At 53.6% G+C, this 15,806-nt stretch overlaps 5 protein-coding genes across 5 annotated transcripts; 2 read left to right on the forward strand and 3 right to left on the reverse strand.

Moving 5' to 3' along the window:
- Window positions 1-3,330: 3,330 nt before the first annotated feature.
- BGZ61DRAFT_540918 (prion-inhibition and propagation-domain-containing protein) lies at window positions 3,331-5,192 on the forward strand (the record flags this gene model as incomplete). The annotated part of the gene is made up of 3 exons (XM_046254970.1): window positions 3,331-3,883; window positions 3,932-4,003; window positions 4,051-5,192. The coding sequence occupies 3 exons, from the start codon at window positions 3,331-3,333 to the stop codon at window positions 5,190-5,192; spliced, it is 1,767 nt and encodes a 588-aa protein (XP_046094920.1).
- Window positions 5,193-5,611: 419 nt separating this feature from the next.
- BGZ61DRAFT_540919 (WD40-repeat-containing domain protein) lies at window positions 5,612-9,845 on the forward strand (the record flags this gene model as incomplete). The annotated part of the gene is made up of 3 exons (XM_046254971.1): window positions 5,612-6,100; window positions 6,160-8,109; window positions 8,175-9,845. 3 exons carry the CDS (start codon window positions 5,612-5,614, stop codon window positions 9,843-9,845), a joined length of 4,110 nt encoding a protein of 1,369 aa, XP_046094921.1.
- Window positions 9,846-9,965: 120 nt separating this feature from the next.
- BGZ61DRAFT_189503 (uncharacterized protein) lies at window positions 9,966-10,493 on the reverse strand. Its single transcript, XM_046237788.1, has one exon. It carries the CDS (start codon window positions 10,360-10,362, stop codon window positions 10,087-10,089), a length of 276 nt encoding a protein of 91 aa, XP_046094922.1. The 5' UTR covers window positions 10,363-10,493; the 3' UTR covers window positions 9,966-10,086.
- Window positions 10,494-10,514: 21 nt separating this feature from the next.
- BGZ61DRAFT_466579 (uncharacterized protein) lies at window positions 10,515-11,456 on the reverse strand. The gene is made up of 2 exons (XM_046247685.1): window positions 11,345-11,456; window positions 10,515-11,292 (listed from the first exon to the last, which is right to left on the reverse strand). The coding sequence occupies exon 2, from the start codon at window positions 11,017-11,019 to the stop codon at window positions 10,786-10,788; it is 234 nt and encodes a 77-aa protein (XP_046094923.1). The 5' UTR covers window positions 11,020-11,292; window positions 11,345-11,456; the 3' UTR covers window positions 10,515-10,785.
- Window positions 11,457-11,620: 164 nt separating this feature from the next.
- On the reverse strand, window positions 11,621-15,734 carry BGZ61DRAFT_372245 (uncharacterized protein; the record flags this gene model as incomplete). The annotated part of the gene is made up of 4 exons (XM_046242163.1): window positions 11,621-13,848; window positions 13,916-14,578; window positions 14,637-15,334; window positions 15,406-15,734. 4 exons carry the CDS (start codon window positions 15,732-15,734, stop codon window positions 11,621-11,623), a joined length of 3,918 nt encoding a protein of 1,305 aa, XP_046094924.1.
- Window positions 15,735-15,806: the final 72 nt, after the last annotated feature.

A 15,806-nucleotide genomic window follows, 5' to 3' on the forward strand; every position in this document is an offset into this window, starting at 1 on the left:
GCGTCCTCCCACAACAACATGCAGTTGAGCTTACCGTGTGCGGATGTGAGGGTGTCGATCGTGGGGTTTCACGCCGAACTGGACAGCCGCTGAGTTGACAGAAGGCGCCGCTGTAAACTTTTTGCAACAATGCATGCAGCCGGCGCAACATGGGGGCGCCGAATATTCATTGGGCGTGAAAGTTGGATATCGCCTTAGTAATAGCTCTTTGGTCTGGTCAGGTCAGGTCTGGAGGAACGACACGATTTCAACAGCTTTCTTATCGAGCGCGTGACCTTCCCGATGGCGTCGCCGCTGCTAAAGGATAAAAAATTCCCGAAACGGGTCACATATCCGTCTCCTGCAGGGCCTGCCACGTCTCAAAAAACTTACCGTTACAAGCTATTGCAATAGGTGGCATGAGCTATTTGATCGGCTCGATTTTCACCTGGAAGAGAAATTACTACATGATGACACTGCAGGCGCATGATCAAATTCAACCCGGCCGACAAACCTCTCGTTTCTACTCAAAGGCAAAAGCTAGAGACCGCCTCGGCCTGGGGGCCATTTCCCTCACATTCGTAGCATCGCTCGAGCGCCCTTTAGCCAGCCCCCAAAGCTCTCAGGCCATGGCTCCATGCGGAGCGGGGGGGACGATGGACCCTGATGGGATGATCTACATTATCTTCTCTCGGGGGAGAAAACGGCATCGATCTATTGCCGTTTTTGGTTTTGATGGAGATCCTTGTCGAAGACCCCAAACAGCAGCCACCAAAACTTCCTCTCAGGGGTCGAGTCTAACAAGCAGGGCAGATATGAGCACACGTCAGACAGGTGCCTGGTGGTGGGGGCATGAGTATCAGACCTTCGGTGGCACTTGATCAACAGACAAATGTAGAGGTGAGCGACCCAAAGCCAAGAAGGCGATTATTCGGCTTGACGGGCCACTTTCCGGTGCGAGAGGGGAGAAACTGACGACTCAGCAGCAAGTGCGACTGGATGGGGAATCAATGGCGTGGTATCTTATCTCAGTTGTGAGGTGACACGGAAGGTTGCAGCAGTGGGTAACTGACGGTGGGTAAATTAGCTGAAAGTAAGTCACTTGCCCCGCACAACCTGTCAGCATCAAATCGTAGTAGGGCAGACCGGCCCGCTCCTCGCAGATCGCTTAGACCCGACTAGATGATCTGTGTTATCTATTCGCCCTCAAAGAAGAAAACTTGTTACTGCATTGCAGGTGTTGGTTGTAACCTAGCTTCCGGTCTTGCCTCACACAAGACGAAGACCAATGAGTTGCTTGTCTACCAGCAGCAGCCAAGACGGATAAAATCAGGCAAGCTGCGGTATTTTCTCAACCAACGTTGCCGGAAATGCATTGACCCATTGCTGCCCGACACTCAAACCTGCACCAACACCAAAACAGTCATGCACTTTGCCGTCCGAACTGACCGCACGTTGCCTTGTCAATACCTTATGCATGTTGGTGGCTTACTGGAAAGTTACAGGGGCACGTTGTCAACTACGGTAAGTTTGAAGGAGGCCCGAGCGGTGGTCGGTGACCAAATGACCTCTTTGTGTTGTTGAAGACGTGCATCCTGACGGGCGGGACATTGGGTCCGGGAGGGAGACCATTCCGCCGTTATTGCAGCCTGACAGCTCTTGGTGTTGTTGATCATTATTGTGGATCACTCTCTGGGTCCGGGGTATTGAGGCCAGATTGCAAGTGGGGCTCAGATCACAACAGCGCCTTCGCGTTTACTCAAAAAGGTGCAGTCCATAGGGATGTATAGCTGGGCGTGTATATGGCGTGTGACTGCTATAGCTATATCCTTGTAGCTGGTTTCAGTATAAGGATGTGTTGGATGATGACCCTGTGTTGGATTGACCCTCGTCTGACGCAATCCTCTGATATGTCAATATCCTGATCTTAGTCATAGGTGGCGAGATTGACATCATAGGTGGCGAGGTTGATAGAGAAAGCCCCTCTCAGAAAAGAGGGGGTCGGGGAGAGAAGATCATCAATACAATCATCAATTGAAATCAGATCATTTGATCAATTACTTATCTCTTGATTGACCAAGGCGTATTGGATCCATCACCCTGTATGACGAAACCTCGGATAGATTGATATCCTGACCTTAGTCAGAAGGGGGGTATGAAAACCCCTCTTCCGGCCGATCCGGATGACTGGCAGAAGTAATCATCAACATCATCATCACTGTATTGATCCCTATCCATCTGATCGAATTGACCGTAACGGATCCATCACAACTCACTCGCTCATTAACCTTAAATCCCCGCTTTTACCCGTCCTTGGCGGCCGCTCTTCTTGTGCGCCGTCTAGTCCGCCTTTGGATGCTCTTTCCCACAGTACCGATCAGCTTTGCATCCCATACATCGCTTAATCCCCTCCTTTTTTCCACAAACCTGACAGGCCAAAGTCTCCATGACCCACCTGCTCGTCCAGGATGGCTTCCAGTGATCTCCGCCATCTCAACCATTCATAATTCGAAATGCGAGACATTCTAGGGTAGGACTCCAAGTGTCGGACTCGCCGAGGGTCACGTGTGGTCCTTAGCGGCCCGAGTTGGTATGATCAAATAGATGATTGTGTATTAAATCTTGTCTCTGTCTTCTTCTAAGGCAATTATTGATCTTCTTTATAGATCCTCTGTTTCTCGAAGATTCATCTTTCTTCTGTTCGTTTCGGGTGGCAAGATCTTATGCTCTTGTCCCACTTTCCTTAGTCATCCGGCTGGACCTCTTTCATTCGTCTGACACAACCTGGGTTGGCATCACGTGCCACGACAACAAGGCATCGTACTTTTAATCAACCGAGATGTCTTGATTGTTAGGAGGGGTAGACATTTAGGGCGACTAGAGAAATAAACTTGTTTGGAAGTTGAGAAGAAAGCCATGCGATTCGGCTGTGGCGGCATGATATGTGGCAGACTTTGATTGCGACACACTTGGGCTGCCACTACTTAAAAGGGGCGGCCAAGCCGCTCGACATTGTTCCTGCGTTTGTCTAACCTGGCCAGCAGAACGCTTTTTAATGTATCGGGTTCCTGCATAAGACCGACTATTATATAATACACGTCCAGAGCATTGCTTAAGTGGTCGCGGCGAGGTCATAGAGAGGACATGATTAAATAGGGAAGGACGGCCGGATGGAAGGCTGTTCAGTTGCGAATGGAGAAGGCGGGTGGTCCCACGCTCTGCATGCAGAGCAAACAGCCTCGCGCACGATGAGTGGCAGTGCTGAGCGGGGTTATATCGAGATGCCGCCTTCCACCTCAGCTCAAACCCATCAAACCCATCGCATCCATCACGTCCATCGATCGCACCGCCATGGAGGCTGTTGGTCTCACCGTCGGGGTCGTTGGGCTCGCCGGCCTCTTCAGCTCCTGCCTAGAGGCTGTGGACAAGGTGCAGACCTACCGATCATTCGGGTCCGACTCGCATGTGCTAGATACCAGATTCAAGGCTGCAAAGGTCCGCTTCGAGAAATGGGGTCGGCGCGTCGGGTTCGGAGAAACGATGCGGTCGGAAGACCATCACCCTACTCTCGCCGACCGCGATATATCTGCGGCGGTACAGGATATTTTCCAGATCATTACTACTCTCTGTGATGCGAGCGACGCGTCTGCACACCACACCAGCCGGACCATGACGCCAAGCGATGACGTCTCGTTGGGCTCGCTCCGACCCCGGCCTCACGGCACGAGGAGACGGAAACTGGTTTGGACGCTCTGGGGCAAGACAGAGCGCACAGATCAGGTCGAGCTGTTCGAAAAGCTGGTGCAACAACTGCACAACTTGGTGCCCGTCGATGCAGTGCAGGATACGCGGCCGGTACACGAGCTGGACACCAGGCGCACCGACAGGCTCGCGTCCGGGTTAGGTGCGTATCTGAACGCTGCCTCGATGCTCATCGTCTAACGGAGATCAGGAACTTCCTCAGACCATGCTTGGCCCGCTGAGCTGCAGCGGATCCTCGCCCGGATCGAAGAGGCGAACAGAGGTAAGGCGTCATCTCCGAGCTTCTAGTGTCACTCTAACGGAGCGAAGCCGAGACGCGACGCGCAATCCACTCCTGGCTCGGCCGCGGGTCCCCAAACGAACGCTACCATGACTCCGTCCAGAAGAGGCTCGTCGGCACCTGCGCCTGGATCTTCCACCGGCCCGCATTCCAGAACTGGCTCGACCAAGAATTCCCCGCAGGCGCAAAGCTGCTGTGGATCAACGGAACCGCGGGGTTCGGCAAGACGATTCTGTGCGCGCACGTCGTCGAACACCTCTCGTCCACCCTTAAGACACCCGTCGCCCATTTCTTCTTCTCATCCGACCTCGAGAGCCGCGAAGACCCTGTCGTGGCCGTACGATCATGGATTTCCCAGGTCGTGTCACAGCGCGATGGCGCGTTCGAGCACGTCCGCCAGAAATGGGAGGCTGATTCGGATCCCGTCGCGACCCGTGCGAACGTCGTCATGCTCTTCACACAGCTCCTCCGCGTTGTTCCCGGCTGTACGTTCATTGTCGACGGTCTAGACGAATGCACTTACTTGGACGACAGAAGCACGTCGGTCACCAAATTTATCGAAACTGTTAAGAAGGCGGTTGTTGGGACGCTCGTGTTCTCGTGGTCAGTCACGCCGAGCCAGAGATCCGAACCGCCCTCACAGACGACACACCCGAAAGCTTTGCCGAATACGAGATTGCACCCGATGACGTACGATCCGATACACATTGTCGACAGAAAATTACCCAACAAGAGCGACGATGTCCGATCGACCCTCTCCAAAGCAATGTCCGATCAATGCGAAGGCCAGTTCCTCTGGCTGAAGATGCAGGAGAAATCTTTGAGCAGAGGGATGAACAAGAAACAGCTCCAGGATACCATCGAAGAAACTCCGGCTGGGCTGGACCAATTATACGACCGAAGCTGGCAGAGAATCACCCAGGCCCGAGAGGGGGACAGGCAACGTATCTACGCCCTATTGCGCTGGGCGGCATTCGCACTACGGCCCCTGACAGTCTGCGAGGTCACCGAAGCTGTCCTTATCGACGAATCCGAAGACCTGCCCATCGACGATCTCCCTGACCCTGTGGATGACGACTACATCGACAGCGAAATAGTCGGTCTTTGTGGGCCTCTCTTGGAGGTCAGAAGCCGAGGGTCGCGAGTAAACCTTGCCATTCGGCTGGCCTGATTTGCATGAGAAGCAGTGACAAGCGTGCTTGCTTTTTCCACAGCCATGGAAGGCGCTAATGCTGCTGCCGGTGTCATTGCATTGGTCAACCTACCAGCCAGGTCCGTACGATGGAGTCTGGACCGGAACCTTAGTCTAGGTGTGACGTAGGCGGTTCTTCACATGTCACGGCCGCTGTCAAACTGACAGGATGATTTTCACCCGACATATTCTTAGCTTGCAATATGCGCCACTAGGCCTCCGGGAGCTCCATGTGAGAGCGTCTCTGCCCATGGAGATCTGAGTGTAAATATGTCGCCGCCCCGCTGTCATGGACATGTTCACTTGCCCTTGTTGCCACTGCCAAACCCCGAAAGACAGGCTACTTACCCAGCATCGCTTTCATCATTGAGGACTTTATTCCACTCCCCGTGGCAATCATGCCGTCGATGTGGTCGGCTTGGAAATCCAAGCTCAAGAGACGGAGCTGCCAAACATCTCCGCCCCAGCCTGCCTTGACTACTTCAGAGACTCCTTCCCCGTCCGCCTCTCCCGGTCCCGAAATATCACCGCAGAGCCTACAAGAACGACTTTGGAACCAAGCGTACGATGAGCTCAAAGCGAACGAGTCTAAAACTGTCCAGGCGTACGAGAAGATTCTCACGTGTGAGCTCAAAGGGGGCGATCCAACTTCCATGGGTTTCGCGACTCAGGGAAATGAGATTGAACAGACCCAGAAGGGCAGATGGGGCCAAATGGAGCAGGTTGTCCGGGCCGGCTTAGAGAGGACTGCGAAAGAAGCAGACATCAAGCAAGGGATCCAGGATGGAATGCAAGCCGTATACGCCGTAAAGGGAATAGTAGACAAGGCTGTGCAGGCCTCTCCCGAAGCTGCCATTGCCTGGGTCGGCGTCTGCTTTGCTCTAGAGGTCAGTTCACCTTTCTCGCCCCCCGAGGTCTACAGCCGTGGCCCGCTAACAGCCGACAGATACTCTCGAATCCGATCACCGAGGCAGGTATCAACCGTGAGGGAATTGCCTACGTCGTGTCGAGAATGGATTGGTACTGGAGCCTGACGGGCCTCCTTCTCGATGAGAACAGGGCCGAGACGCCCTCTGCGGGGCTGCGAGACCAGCTTGAGACGCACGTCGCCCAGCTCTACCAGAAACTCCTCTTGTACCAGATGAAGAGCGTCTGCCTATACTACCGAAACAGGGGCGCTGTCTTCCTGAGGGACATGTTGAAGCTTGACGACTGGGATGGCACCCTCGATGAGATCCGAAAGGCCGAGGACGCGGTTCGGAGGGACTCTGAACAGTACAGCACCGAACAGATCAGATCGCACCTGCAGGCCATCGCCATCGCCGCAGGTTCCCAGGAGATGAAGCTTCAAGCTATCTATTTGGCCATCCAGGACGAAACAAAACGACAATGTCTGAAGGATTTACGGGTAACCGACGCTCGAGACGATAAGGCTCGCATCGTGAGCACGAAAGGCGGCCTGCTGGAAGACTCGTATCGCTGGATTCTTGACGACTCCGACTTCATAAGATGGCGCGACGGCCCGCAGAAACGGCTATTCTGGATTAAGGGCGACCCGGGCAAGGGGAAGACTATGCTGATTTGCGGCATTATCGACCACCTGAACAGTAAACCCACCAGAGCTGGCCAACCCGCCTATTTCTTCTGCCAGGGCACCGACGCGCGCCTCAATAATGCGGCGGCCGTGCTACGCAGCCTCATATATTTCCTCATTATCCAGAATCCACCTCTCATCTCGTACGTCCAAGAACAGTACAACCATGCTGGTAAACTACTGTTTGAGGACGCGAATGCCTGGGTTGCCCTGTCCCGAATCCTTACAAAGATGCTGGACGACCCGATGTTGAAAGGCAAGATACTGATCGTCGATGCGCTGGATGAATGCGTGACGGACCTAGAAAAGCTGATCAACTTCATTTACGAATCGTCTTCATCTTGTGCGAAGTGGATTGTGTCGAGCCGGAATTTGCCGACCATCGAGGAGACGCTGGATCGTGCCACGGAGAAAGTCAAGCTGTGCCTCGAGCTGAAAGCTGACTCCATCTCCGCTGCTGTTCAAACGTTCATTCAATACAAGGTGGATCAACTGGCGCAGCTGAAAGAATACGACAACGAAACAGGGGATGAGGTCCGGAGTCACTTGCTCACCCACGCCAACGATACCTTCCTCTGGGTGGCATTGGTGTGCCAAGAACTCGAGAAGGCAGATGCCTGGAACGTATCCGACATTCTCAAGGATCTACCGGGTGGTTTGGAAGAAATATATGACCGGATGATGCGAAACATTGGACTCCTTCAGTGGCGGGATCCTGAATTTTGTCAACGTATCCTTTCGACGGTCTCTATAGCGTACCGCCCACTTCACCTAGAGGAATTAGGTGCCCTGTCAGGACTGCCGCCGAATATCACGAAGATAAAGGGGTCCACCGCGAAGATCGCCAGTATGTGCGGTTCCTTTCTCACAATCAGGGATGGCATTGTCTACTTTGTGCATCATTCGGCGAAGGAATTCCTCCTCAATAAGGCATCAGACAAATTCCTACAGTCTGGTATCGCGCATGAACATCACGCCATATTCTTGAGGTCGATAGAGATCTTGAAGAAAACACTCTGGCGAGACGTTTACGGCCTGCGTGTCCCCGGATTCCCCATCGAATGCGTCTCCCCGCCTGACCCGGACCCGCTTGCCGCGTCACGGTACTCCTGTATCTATTGGGCTGACCACCTCTGTGACTCCAATCCCACGAACAGGAACAGCCAAGACGAAGAACTACGGGACGGAGGCACTGTCCATAGCTTCTTCAAAAACAAGTATCTCTATTGGCTGGAGGCTCTTAGTCTGTTGCGCGGCATGTCGGAGGGAGTCGTAGCAATCCAGAAGCTGAAGACATTACTGGTGAGCATAAATGAAACCATCGTACTGTCGTACTGTTCGAGACAAAGAGGTTAACATACAGAAAGGGTGAAAGTACACAACTAGCGGACCTACTCGAAGACGCTCACCGGTTCGTTCTATCTCATAAAAGGGCGATAGAGATTGCCCCGCTGCAAGTTTACGCCTCGGCGCTCCTATTTAGTCCAACTGGTAGCGTTATACGACGGCTGTTTGGAAAAGAAGAACCGAATTGGATTTTATTGAAACCTATCATGGCAACGCATTGGAGCGCCTGCCTGGCGACGCTCGAGGGCCACCGCCTCAGCACCTACTCGGTCGCTTTTACGGCGGACGGCCAACGACTCGCGTCGGCCGGGGGGGACTGCACTATTAAGATCTGGGATCCAGCAACAGGCGCGTGCCTACAGACGCTTAGGGGCCACGGCGACGCCGTCCGCTCGGTCGCTTTTACGGCAGATGGTAAACGACTAGCGTCGGCGGGGGTCGACCACACTATTAAGATCTGGGATCCAGCAACAGGCGCGTGCGTGCAGACACTTAAGGATAACAGCCACGGTACCGATTCGGTCGCCTTTACGGCGGATGGCCAACGGCTCGCGTCGGGGTCCTTCGACGGCACCGTTAAGGTCTGGGATCCAGCAACAGGCGCGTGCCTGCAGACGCTTAGGGGTCACGACGGCGCCGTCTGCTCGGTCGCTTTTACGGCAGATGGTAAACGACTCGCGTCGGCATCGAACGACGGCACCGTTAAGATCTGGCATCCGGCATCGGGCGTATGCCTGGAAACGCTTGAGGGCCTGCGCCGCGGCTCGGTCGCTTTTACGGCAGATGGTCAACGACTCGCATCGGCGTCGCGCTACTGCACCGTTAAGATCTGGGATCCAGCAACAGGCGCGTGCCTACAGACGCTTAGGGGCCACGGCGACGCCGTCTGCTCGGTCGCTTTTACGGCAGATGGTAAACGACTCGCGTCTGCATCGGACGACGGCACCATTAAGGTCTGGAATCCGGTAACGGGTGCGTGCCTGCAGACGCTTAAGGATAACAGCGGCGGTACCTATTCGGTCGCCTTTACGGCAGATGGCCAACGGCTCGCGTCGGGGTCCTTCGACGGCACCGTTAAGGTCTGGGATCCGGCAACAGGCGCGTGCCTGGAGTCGCCGGAGGCCCACAGCAACGCCGTCCACACGATGGCCTGCGCGGCGGACGGTCAACGGCTCGCGTCGGGATCGGACGACGGCACCGTTAAGATCTGGGATTCAGCAACGGGCGCGTGCCTACATACATTAAGGGGCGACGGCGACTATAGGGACTACGTCCACACCGTCGCCTTTACGGCAGATAGCCAGCGGCTCGTATCGGCGTGGCGCTTCGGCACCGTCAAGATCTGGGATCCGATAACGGGCGAGTGTCTACAAACGTGGAAGAACCGAGGTGTCGACGACGTCGTCAAACTTCGCTATGAATCGGCAAAATACTCGCACCTTTTTGTGAATGTTCCTTCTACTGGCATTCAGCCGTTGCAAGCTCCTTTCCCAGGGCCTAAGTACGATGGCTATAGTTTACACCCTAATAAGCCGTGGATCATGAAAGATAGGGACCGAGTCCTCTGGCTACCTCCAGAGTACCGGCCGGAGACGGGGGCGTTGGCCGTATTTGGAAGGACTATCGGCATTGGCTGTGTCTCAGGGCGAGTGCTGATCATGCGGTTCTCTACAAGGGGGCTGGATATGTAGGACCTTCAAGAGATAGGACCTTCAAGAGAGTACGGAACGGGTTAGCGAAGAGATCATGAACATCTCTCGTTGATGAGTCCTCCTTTTTTTTTCGGTCGTTCTTCTCTCCTCTCTCGCTCCCTCCTAGTTTTTATCATAGCATCAAAGCACGGAACAAATGCATGGCAAGTAGTATGAATGGTGCCCGTGAGGCTGCTTACAACTAACACCGATGATCGTCACGGCTCTTCATCACGCATATTCACTGTTCTACGTGTCTCCAACCACCAGAGACGAGCACTGGTCCATGACGAGTGGGTCTTCCCGCAAACTGACGCCGGCCATGTCTTGCATTAGACTTGATGTTTAGTCTCTTCCGGCTGGCCGTTCCGGGCGCCTCTGAAACCATGCGCCGTGGCATGCGTGCTGGTTGGATACTGGACAGTCCTCTCCATGGTTGAAGCTGATTGTAGTGAAGTATGAAATGTGTTTCCTCTAGATTACTGCTAATTTGCGCTAGAAGGTCGAGAATAACCATGAGCTTTAATCTCTTCTCGCGAAGGGAAGACTAAGACGTAGCTAGCATACACACCCTGTGCTGGGAAAGGAGTGTTACTCAGCAAGTCAATGCACTTCCTTGCCTGTTCCCACCCCACCAAGAATAAAGGGGTTCTTTGGATTCAGATGGCCACTTCCATATCGCCCGTACAATGCGAAATAGAGGTAAACGCCGGTGCATTGCTGTACTGGCGGAAAATGGCAATTCGTTGCAAGGCCCACAAGCGGCGGATGCATGATCCCCTGCGCGTCACTAGTGTCACGCATCGGCTGGCGGGGCGATTGATTCATGGTGGATTCACGAGCGAACATTTGCCCTAGGCATTTTCTGGATCAGCATTGGATGGGAGAATACACGACCAGGGGAGTCGATGTGCTGATTGCGATGGCGTTGCGTCAAGCACTACGGTAGATGCAGACCGAGCCTGATGGACGGTGAATCCTGCATTTCTGCCTGAACAGCCACGTAAAGACCTGCTTCCGCCTCTGGACCATTCATTGCTCCAACTACGCTAAATGTGACGCGACACAGACGCGACCAAGACGCGATAACACAGCCTGTACTCAGGTACGGGCTCAGCACTAGCGTACGTATGGCGAGTGATGTATGCACCCAGTTCTCTCGCCATGACTTCATGATGTCGACAGCTCTGGTATCGTCTGACCGTAATGCAATTTCGCACAACCTCGATGGCTGTATGAAACCGCGCCGCAGTTGTTCCGCAGGTGCGAGCGCTCACAGGTCGCTGCCTTGGTCCAAATTGTACACCGGCTTGTTTACATTAGCTGACAGCTGTGTGGCGGCCTCGAGGGTGGTGATCGTGCTCGAGACCAAGCCTGTGACGGTAGCTGCCATCTTTGGGCGGAAGACTAAATCCGGGCTGTGGGTATGCTCCAATGCTGCCAACGTCTGAGACTTATTAGCTGTTGATACCTTGCTCCCCAAGAGTCGGGTCTCTAACAATTACGGAGAAGGACTCCTCCTACAGCCATTTTGTTTTGCATCCCAAACCCGTTGATGACAAAAAAGTGACAGTCGCGAGGGACTTCATTTTCATGATTGAGGCGGATGAAAGATGGAAAGATTTGTTGAAGTCTGGGGTAGGTAAGGGCGCAATGCACGAAACGTCCCGACAAAACAACATGAATTGACATGTACATTAAAAAAAGGCGTTCAGTCAGGCCCAAAACCTCGAATCATGACATATAAAAAGTATCCATGCCTTTTCCATTCCAACCTATTGCACCCTACCGCTCTCTCGTTCCCCATCATATTCTGACCGTCGACGTTTAAGTCCCCTGGTCTCGCTGAGCAAATGCTTCGCATACGCCGCCGCCGTGGCGGCCGCATATTCCTGCCAGTCGTCGTTCTTCTGCACATCACAATAATCGCAGATGCCGCGAATCACGAGGCAGGGAAATGTGTTGACCACGCCAGCGGCTTCCATCTCGATGCACATCACGGGCTGGTCGCGAGCTAGGTTGTCGCGGAATGCTGCATCTTTAACAACGCAGTTTCCTGACGCTATGAGTCCGTAGTAAACCATCGGCTTGTTTGTCGGCCGCGGGCCGCGCTGCTGCACATGGGATCCCCCTGTAGGGCAGTCATTTTGCGATGATGGGCACGTTGAACAGGTTTCGAACAGCTTATCGCGCTCCTGGCCTGGATGGCGGTATTTGTGGGGCTTGCCATCAGCGGTCGGAGGGATTGTCTCGGCGATTTTGTCGAGATGCGGCCGTAGTGGATCGTACGCCGGGTTCGGTTCCGATTGCAAGAAGCTAATGACATTGACCAGGCGGTCTGGAGGGCCTTGCAACGTACCCGTTCGCTCGAAGACGCCGCTCTCTTTTTCTTTGCCGAAATCGTGCTGAAATACACCAGAGTAAATACCTTGGGGAATGCCAACGACTACGTCACCAAGGCGAATGTCGTTCTGTTCTGAGGGCACGCCGCCACCGATGCCAACTAAGAGGCAGAATTGAACGCCGCGGAAGCTGCGTCTCATGTTCGACGCCAGGATTGCGGCTTCGGTGATCCCATACTTGCCAGTCGGGAGGCATGCGGTTACGACCATGTGCTGCGCCATTTGGCCGGCCGCATAATAATAATTGTCCCCGTCTGGTGTCTTGGGCCTGCCGTGGGGTGTGTCAAAGAGTGCTCGTACTGCCTTTAGCTCCTTCGACAATGCGCAAATGATTCCGACAGTGTAATCATTTCGGGGATATGTTTTCATCGTAGTGTTGGGTTGGATGTCACTCGAAGACCACATCGAACGAATGCTTGACCCTGATTGCCTCTCAGACTCCGACGTTGTCAAAGTTGAACCAATACCGCTGTCTTTAGATGAACCTAGGTCTTCGAGGTTACCTTCTTTTGGATGGCCGGCGTCCTCCCAGACCCACGAGAAATTGGGACTATGTCCAAAAATGAGAGCTCCTTTATCATCTGTTGGTCCAAGTATCAATCGTTGTCTGTCTGAATGGCGTGACTCTTTAGGTAACTCGCTAGAAAGTGCTAACGGGAAAACCGTTTGTACTGGATCGCAACGGCCTTGCCTTAAGGCACCGCTGCATTGACAGGATCCGAAGATAGTCTTTGGAGTATGCCATATCAGGTTATCGCTGAGCTGAATGCGGCCGTCGTCGGGAAAGCCATGCTGTTTGACCACCCTGCTCAAATCAGAGACGCACGTTGCGATGTAATATTTGTGTTTTGGCAGCTTGGCCCAGTCACTGCAAATATCCGGGTCATTCGGCTGGACAATATCGCCAAAGCCACTCCCAACTAACGTGACAGCTTGAATGGCTCTCGTGAAATCAACCCATGCTTTGCCGCCGGCCTCCAGTTTGGCCGCGCGCGAGGGCAACCGGTCGATCCTCGTCGCCAGGTCCTCGAAGTCCCAGCCCTCAAGACACATTCTCGGCATGTTACTCAATTTCACACCGTGGTCTCCCGCAATGTCAGCCTGATGGTCGATGAGTTTCTCCAACACGTTGCAAAAGTACTCAACCCGGCTCTTGAGAAGAGAATTTTCATCCCTGCGAAACAGCGTAAGGTTCAGGTTCTCGGGTATGTTCAGCACGTCAATGGAAGAGTTGGCCGTGAAGGGCCCCTCCGATACTTGCAGGTCCTTGCTTCTAAAAGCCCACGAAGATCGAAATCTGGTCCCGTCATGTGCCAAAGATGCTCGTACAACATGCAATAGAGCACTCGTACCGTTGATGAGCCAACCCCGTTTGTCGCGCTCATCCCAGAGGAGGACGAACTTGGTGGATATCCAGTTGAGCCGGACATGGTAAGGATCACGAGGTACTTGGACAGGCGTATCCTTGGCACCTAAGTGGCAGGACGAGTCGTCGATGATGGTCTGCCCTCGATGCACATAAGTCTTGGTGAGTGCACCCCCTTTGCGAGGTTCGGGAAGGCCTGAATGAGCGACGGGGGGGTGGTCTGCTAGGGTCGAACCTGTCAAGAGGCCTATGTCAGCAACAATTGGATGCATTGATGAGAGTTATAATCAAGCGGGCCTTACCAGCATTGAATCGGACCTTCGAGCACCATCCCAAGACATGGCGAAGGTTTTCTAGTTTTTCTAGTTTTAGGTGAGCAATGTGCTGTTCTTGATCCACAAAATCATCCAGGTAAGATATCCGACTTCCGTCCTTGTTGTAGATCAAATGCCAGCAAAGAATATCTTGATTCTGCCGGATCGGAACCAACATCGTTGAGAAGCCCTTGATGTAGACCTTGTCCTTGAATCTATCGACTTGCTGAGATCGAGCTAGTCTCGCCATAATGTTGAGAGGAATCTCCAGGCCGGTACTCCACTCGGCTCGTTGGGGAATAGGGTATCCCCTCACGACGACTAGATTCCTGAAAATGTCATGCCAGCACTGGCCATTGACAGTGCTGGGGGCTCGTGGTACCTCTTCTATCGTAAACTCAATCGTGCAGGTGAGATCGATTGATGACTGAAGTCCGAGCTGAGACGGTGACGCGTTGTTCCGGACGATCCCAGTGATAATCGGTGTGCAGTAGACGAGCCCGCTCTGTTGCATCGAAGTCGTCAAAGCGGCCCCAAGCCAAGCAAGCTGTTCTCCAGTCTCTGCGACGGAAGCCGGCACACCATTAGCTTCGGCAATGAGCCTCGAATTGCTGATCCACGCGCTGAGCTTCGTTCCGTCTGCTAGTTCGCCTGAAGGGGAATTAGAGGATGATATAACAGTTTGATCCCCTTGGAACCAGGCACTTACAAGAATGACATTTTCCGTCTCTGAGGACATCCTTGATCAATTGAAGTGTCACCTCTCCTGTCAACGGCCAAGTCTGATGCATGTACTGAGCACAAGTTGCGGCTTGCGCGTCCAAACAAGACCCCGTCACAGTGATGACACCTTCAAGCACCTCATCCGGCGGCTTTGAATACTCCTGTGCCTCGAAAAAACGAAATATGTCCCACTTGAGGTCAAATCTAGCACCGCAGGTGTGAGAAGGCAGTTTCCTACTAATCCTGTGAGGTGTGGGGAGTGAAGACATAATCCTTTCTCCGATTACTTGGATGGTGTTCGATTCCGTGTGAACGAGGTGGAATTCCTTCCGCAAGCGTGCGAGTAGCCATTTGAAAGCATCAGTGCTGAAGACGAACTCTCGGTAGGCGTTGAGCCAATTCTCAGGCACATCCTCATCCTCCGCATCTTCCACATCCATGGGCGTGGGTGCCTTGCTAGGCTCGCTCGCGGATTGGTCGTCCGGAATGGCCAGCGGCGTTGGGTTTGTACTGCTAGATCTCATCTGACGCTCTTCCTCTTGTCCGGGTTCTTCGAGGCTTTCGTCTCTAAGCCAACGGCTTACGCGCTCCTCCAGGCCCATGGCATTCGAATCAGGCGTGCTTTCCTCGATGTTCTCTTCCTCTTTTTTGAACCCGATGTCTGTAAAGACCGCGGCAATTTCACTAAAGCGTACAGCTGTCAGAATATCTTGTGGGCCACGAGAACAATCGAGTGGGTCAGTGGGTTTACTCACCGTCTATGCCTGTGCACAAAAGTCATAGTATCCCGATGCATTTGCGTAGGAGCATGATGTCCAATTTTCAGCGCAAAAGTCTTCAGAAGCTGGGGCAATGCCCTCGAGACCCGGGTTTGCGTCTCTTCGTCTACATTCAACGACTGAGTTTCACGGGACAAGGCGTCTGCCAGCTCCGAGATGTAGCTCTGCTGCCTTGAAAATGTCGTGCTCGGTGCGCTTGAATACTCAGAACCCGTCTCATCAATGTCTTTGTCAGCCGGCTCTTGCGTAGACCAGACAGCAAGCTGGTCGCCGCGCTCGCTTCCTCCATGACATCCACTTTTCATCGCAGATGTAGACGCATAACCTGAGTCGGGAGGTGCAAATAGTGCTGGCTGAACCCCGCGATGCTCAATGAG

This window comes from Ilyonectria robusta (assembly GCF_021365365.1).
Source record: "Ilyonectria robusta strain PMI_751 chromosome Unknown BGZ61scaffold_50, whole genome shotgun sequence".
In the NCBI taxonomy this organism is placed as follows: Eukaryota; Fungi; Ascomycota; class Sordariomycetes; order Hypocreales; family Nectriaceae; genus Ilyonectria; species Ilyonectria robusta.

Excerpts from the sequence above, each read along its gene's own strand:
- BGZ61DRAFT_189503 (XM_046237788.1), bottom strand. The coding sequence starts at position 10,362 with ATGGTTATTCTCGACCTTCTAGCGCAAATTAGCAGTAATCTAGAGGAA.
- BGZ61DRAFT_466579 (XM_046247685.1), bottom strand. The coding sequence starts at position 11,019 with ATGAAGTCATGGCGAGAGAACTGGGTGCATACATCACTCGCCATACGT.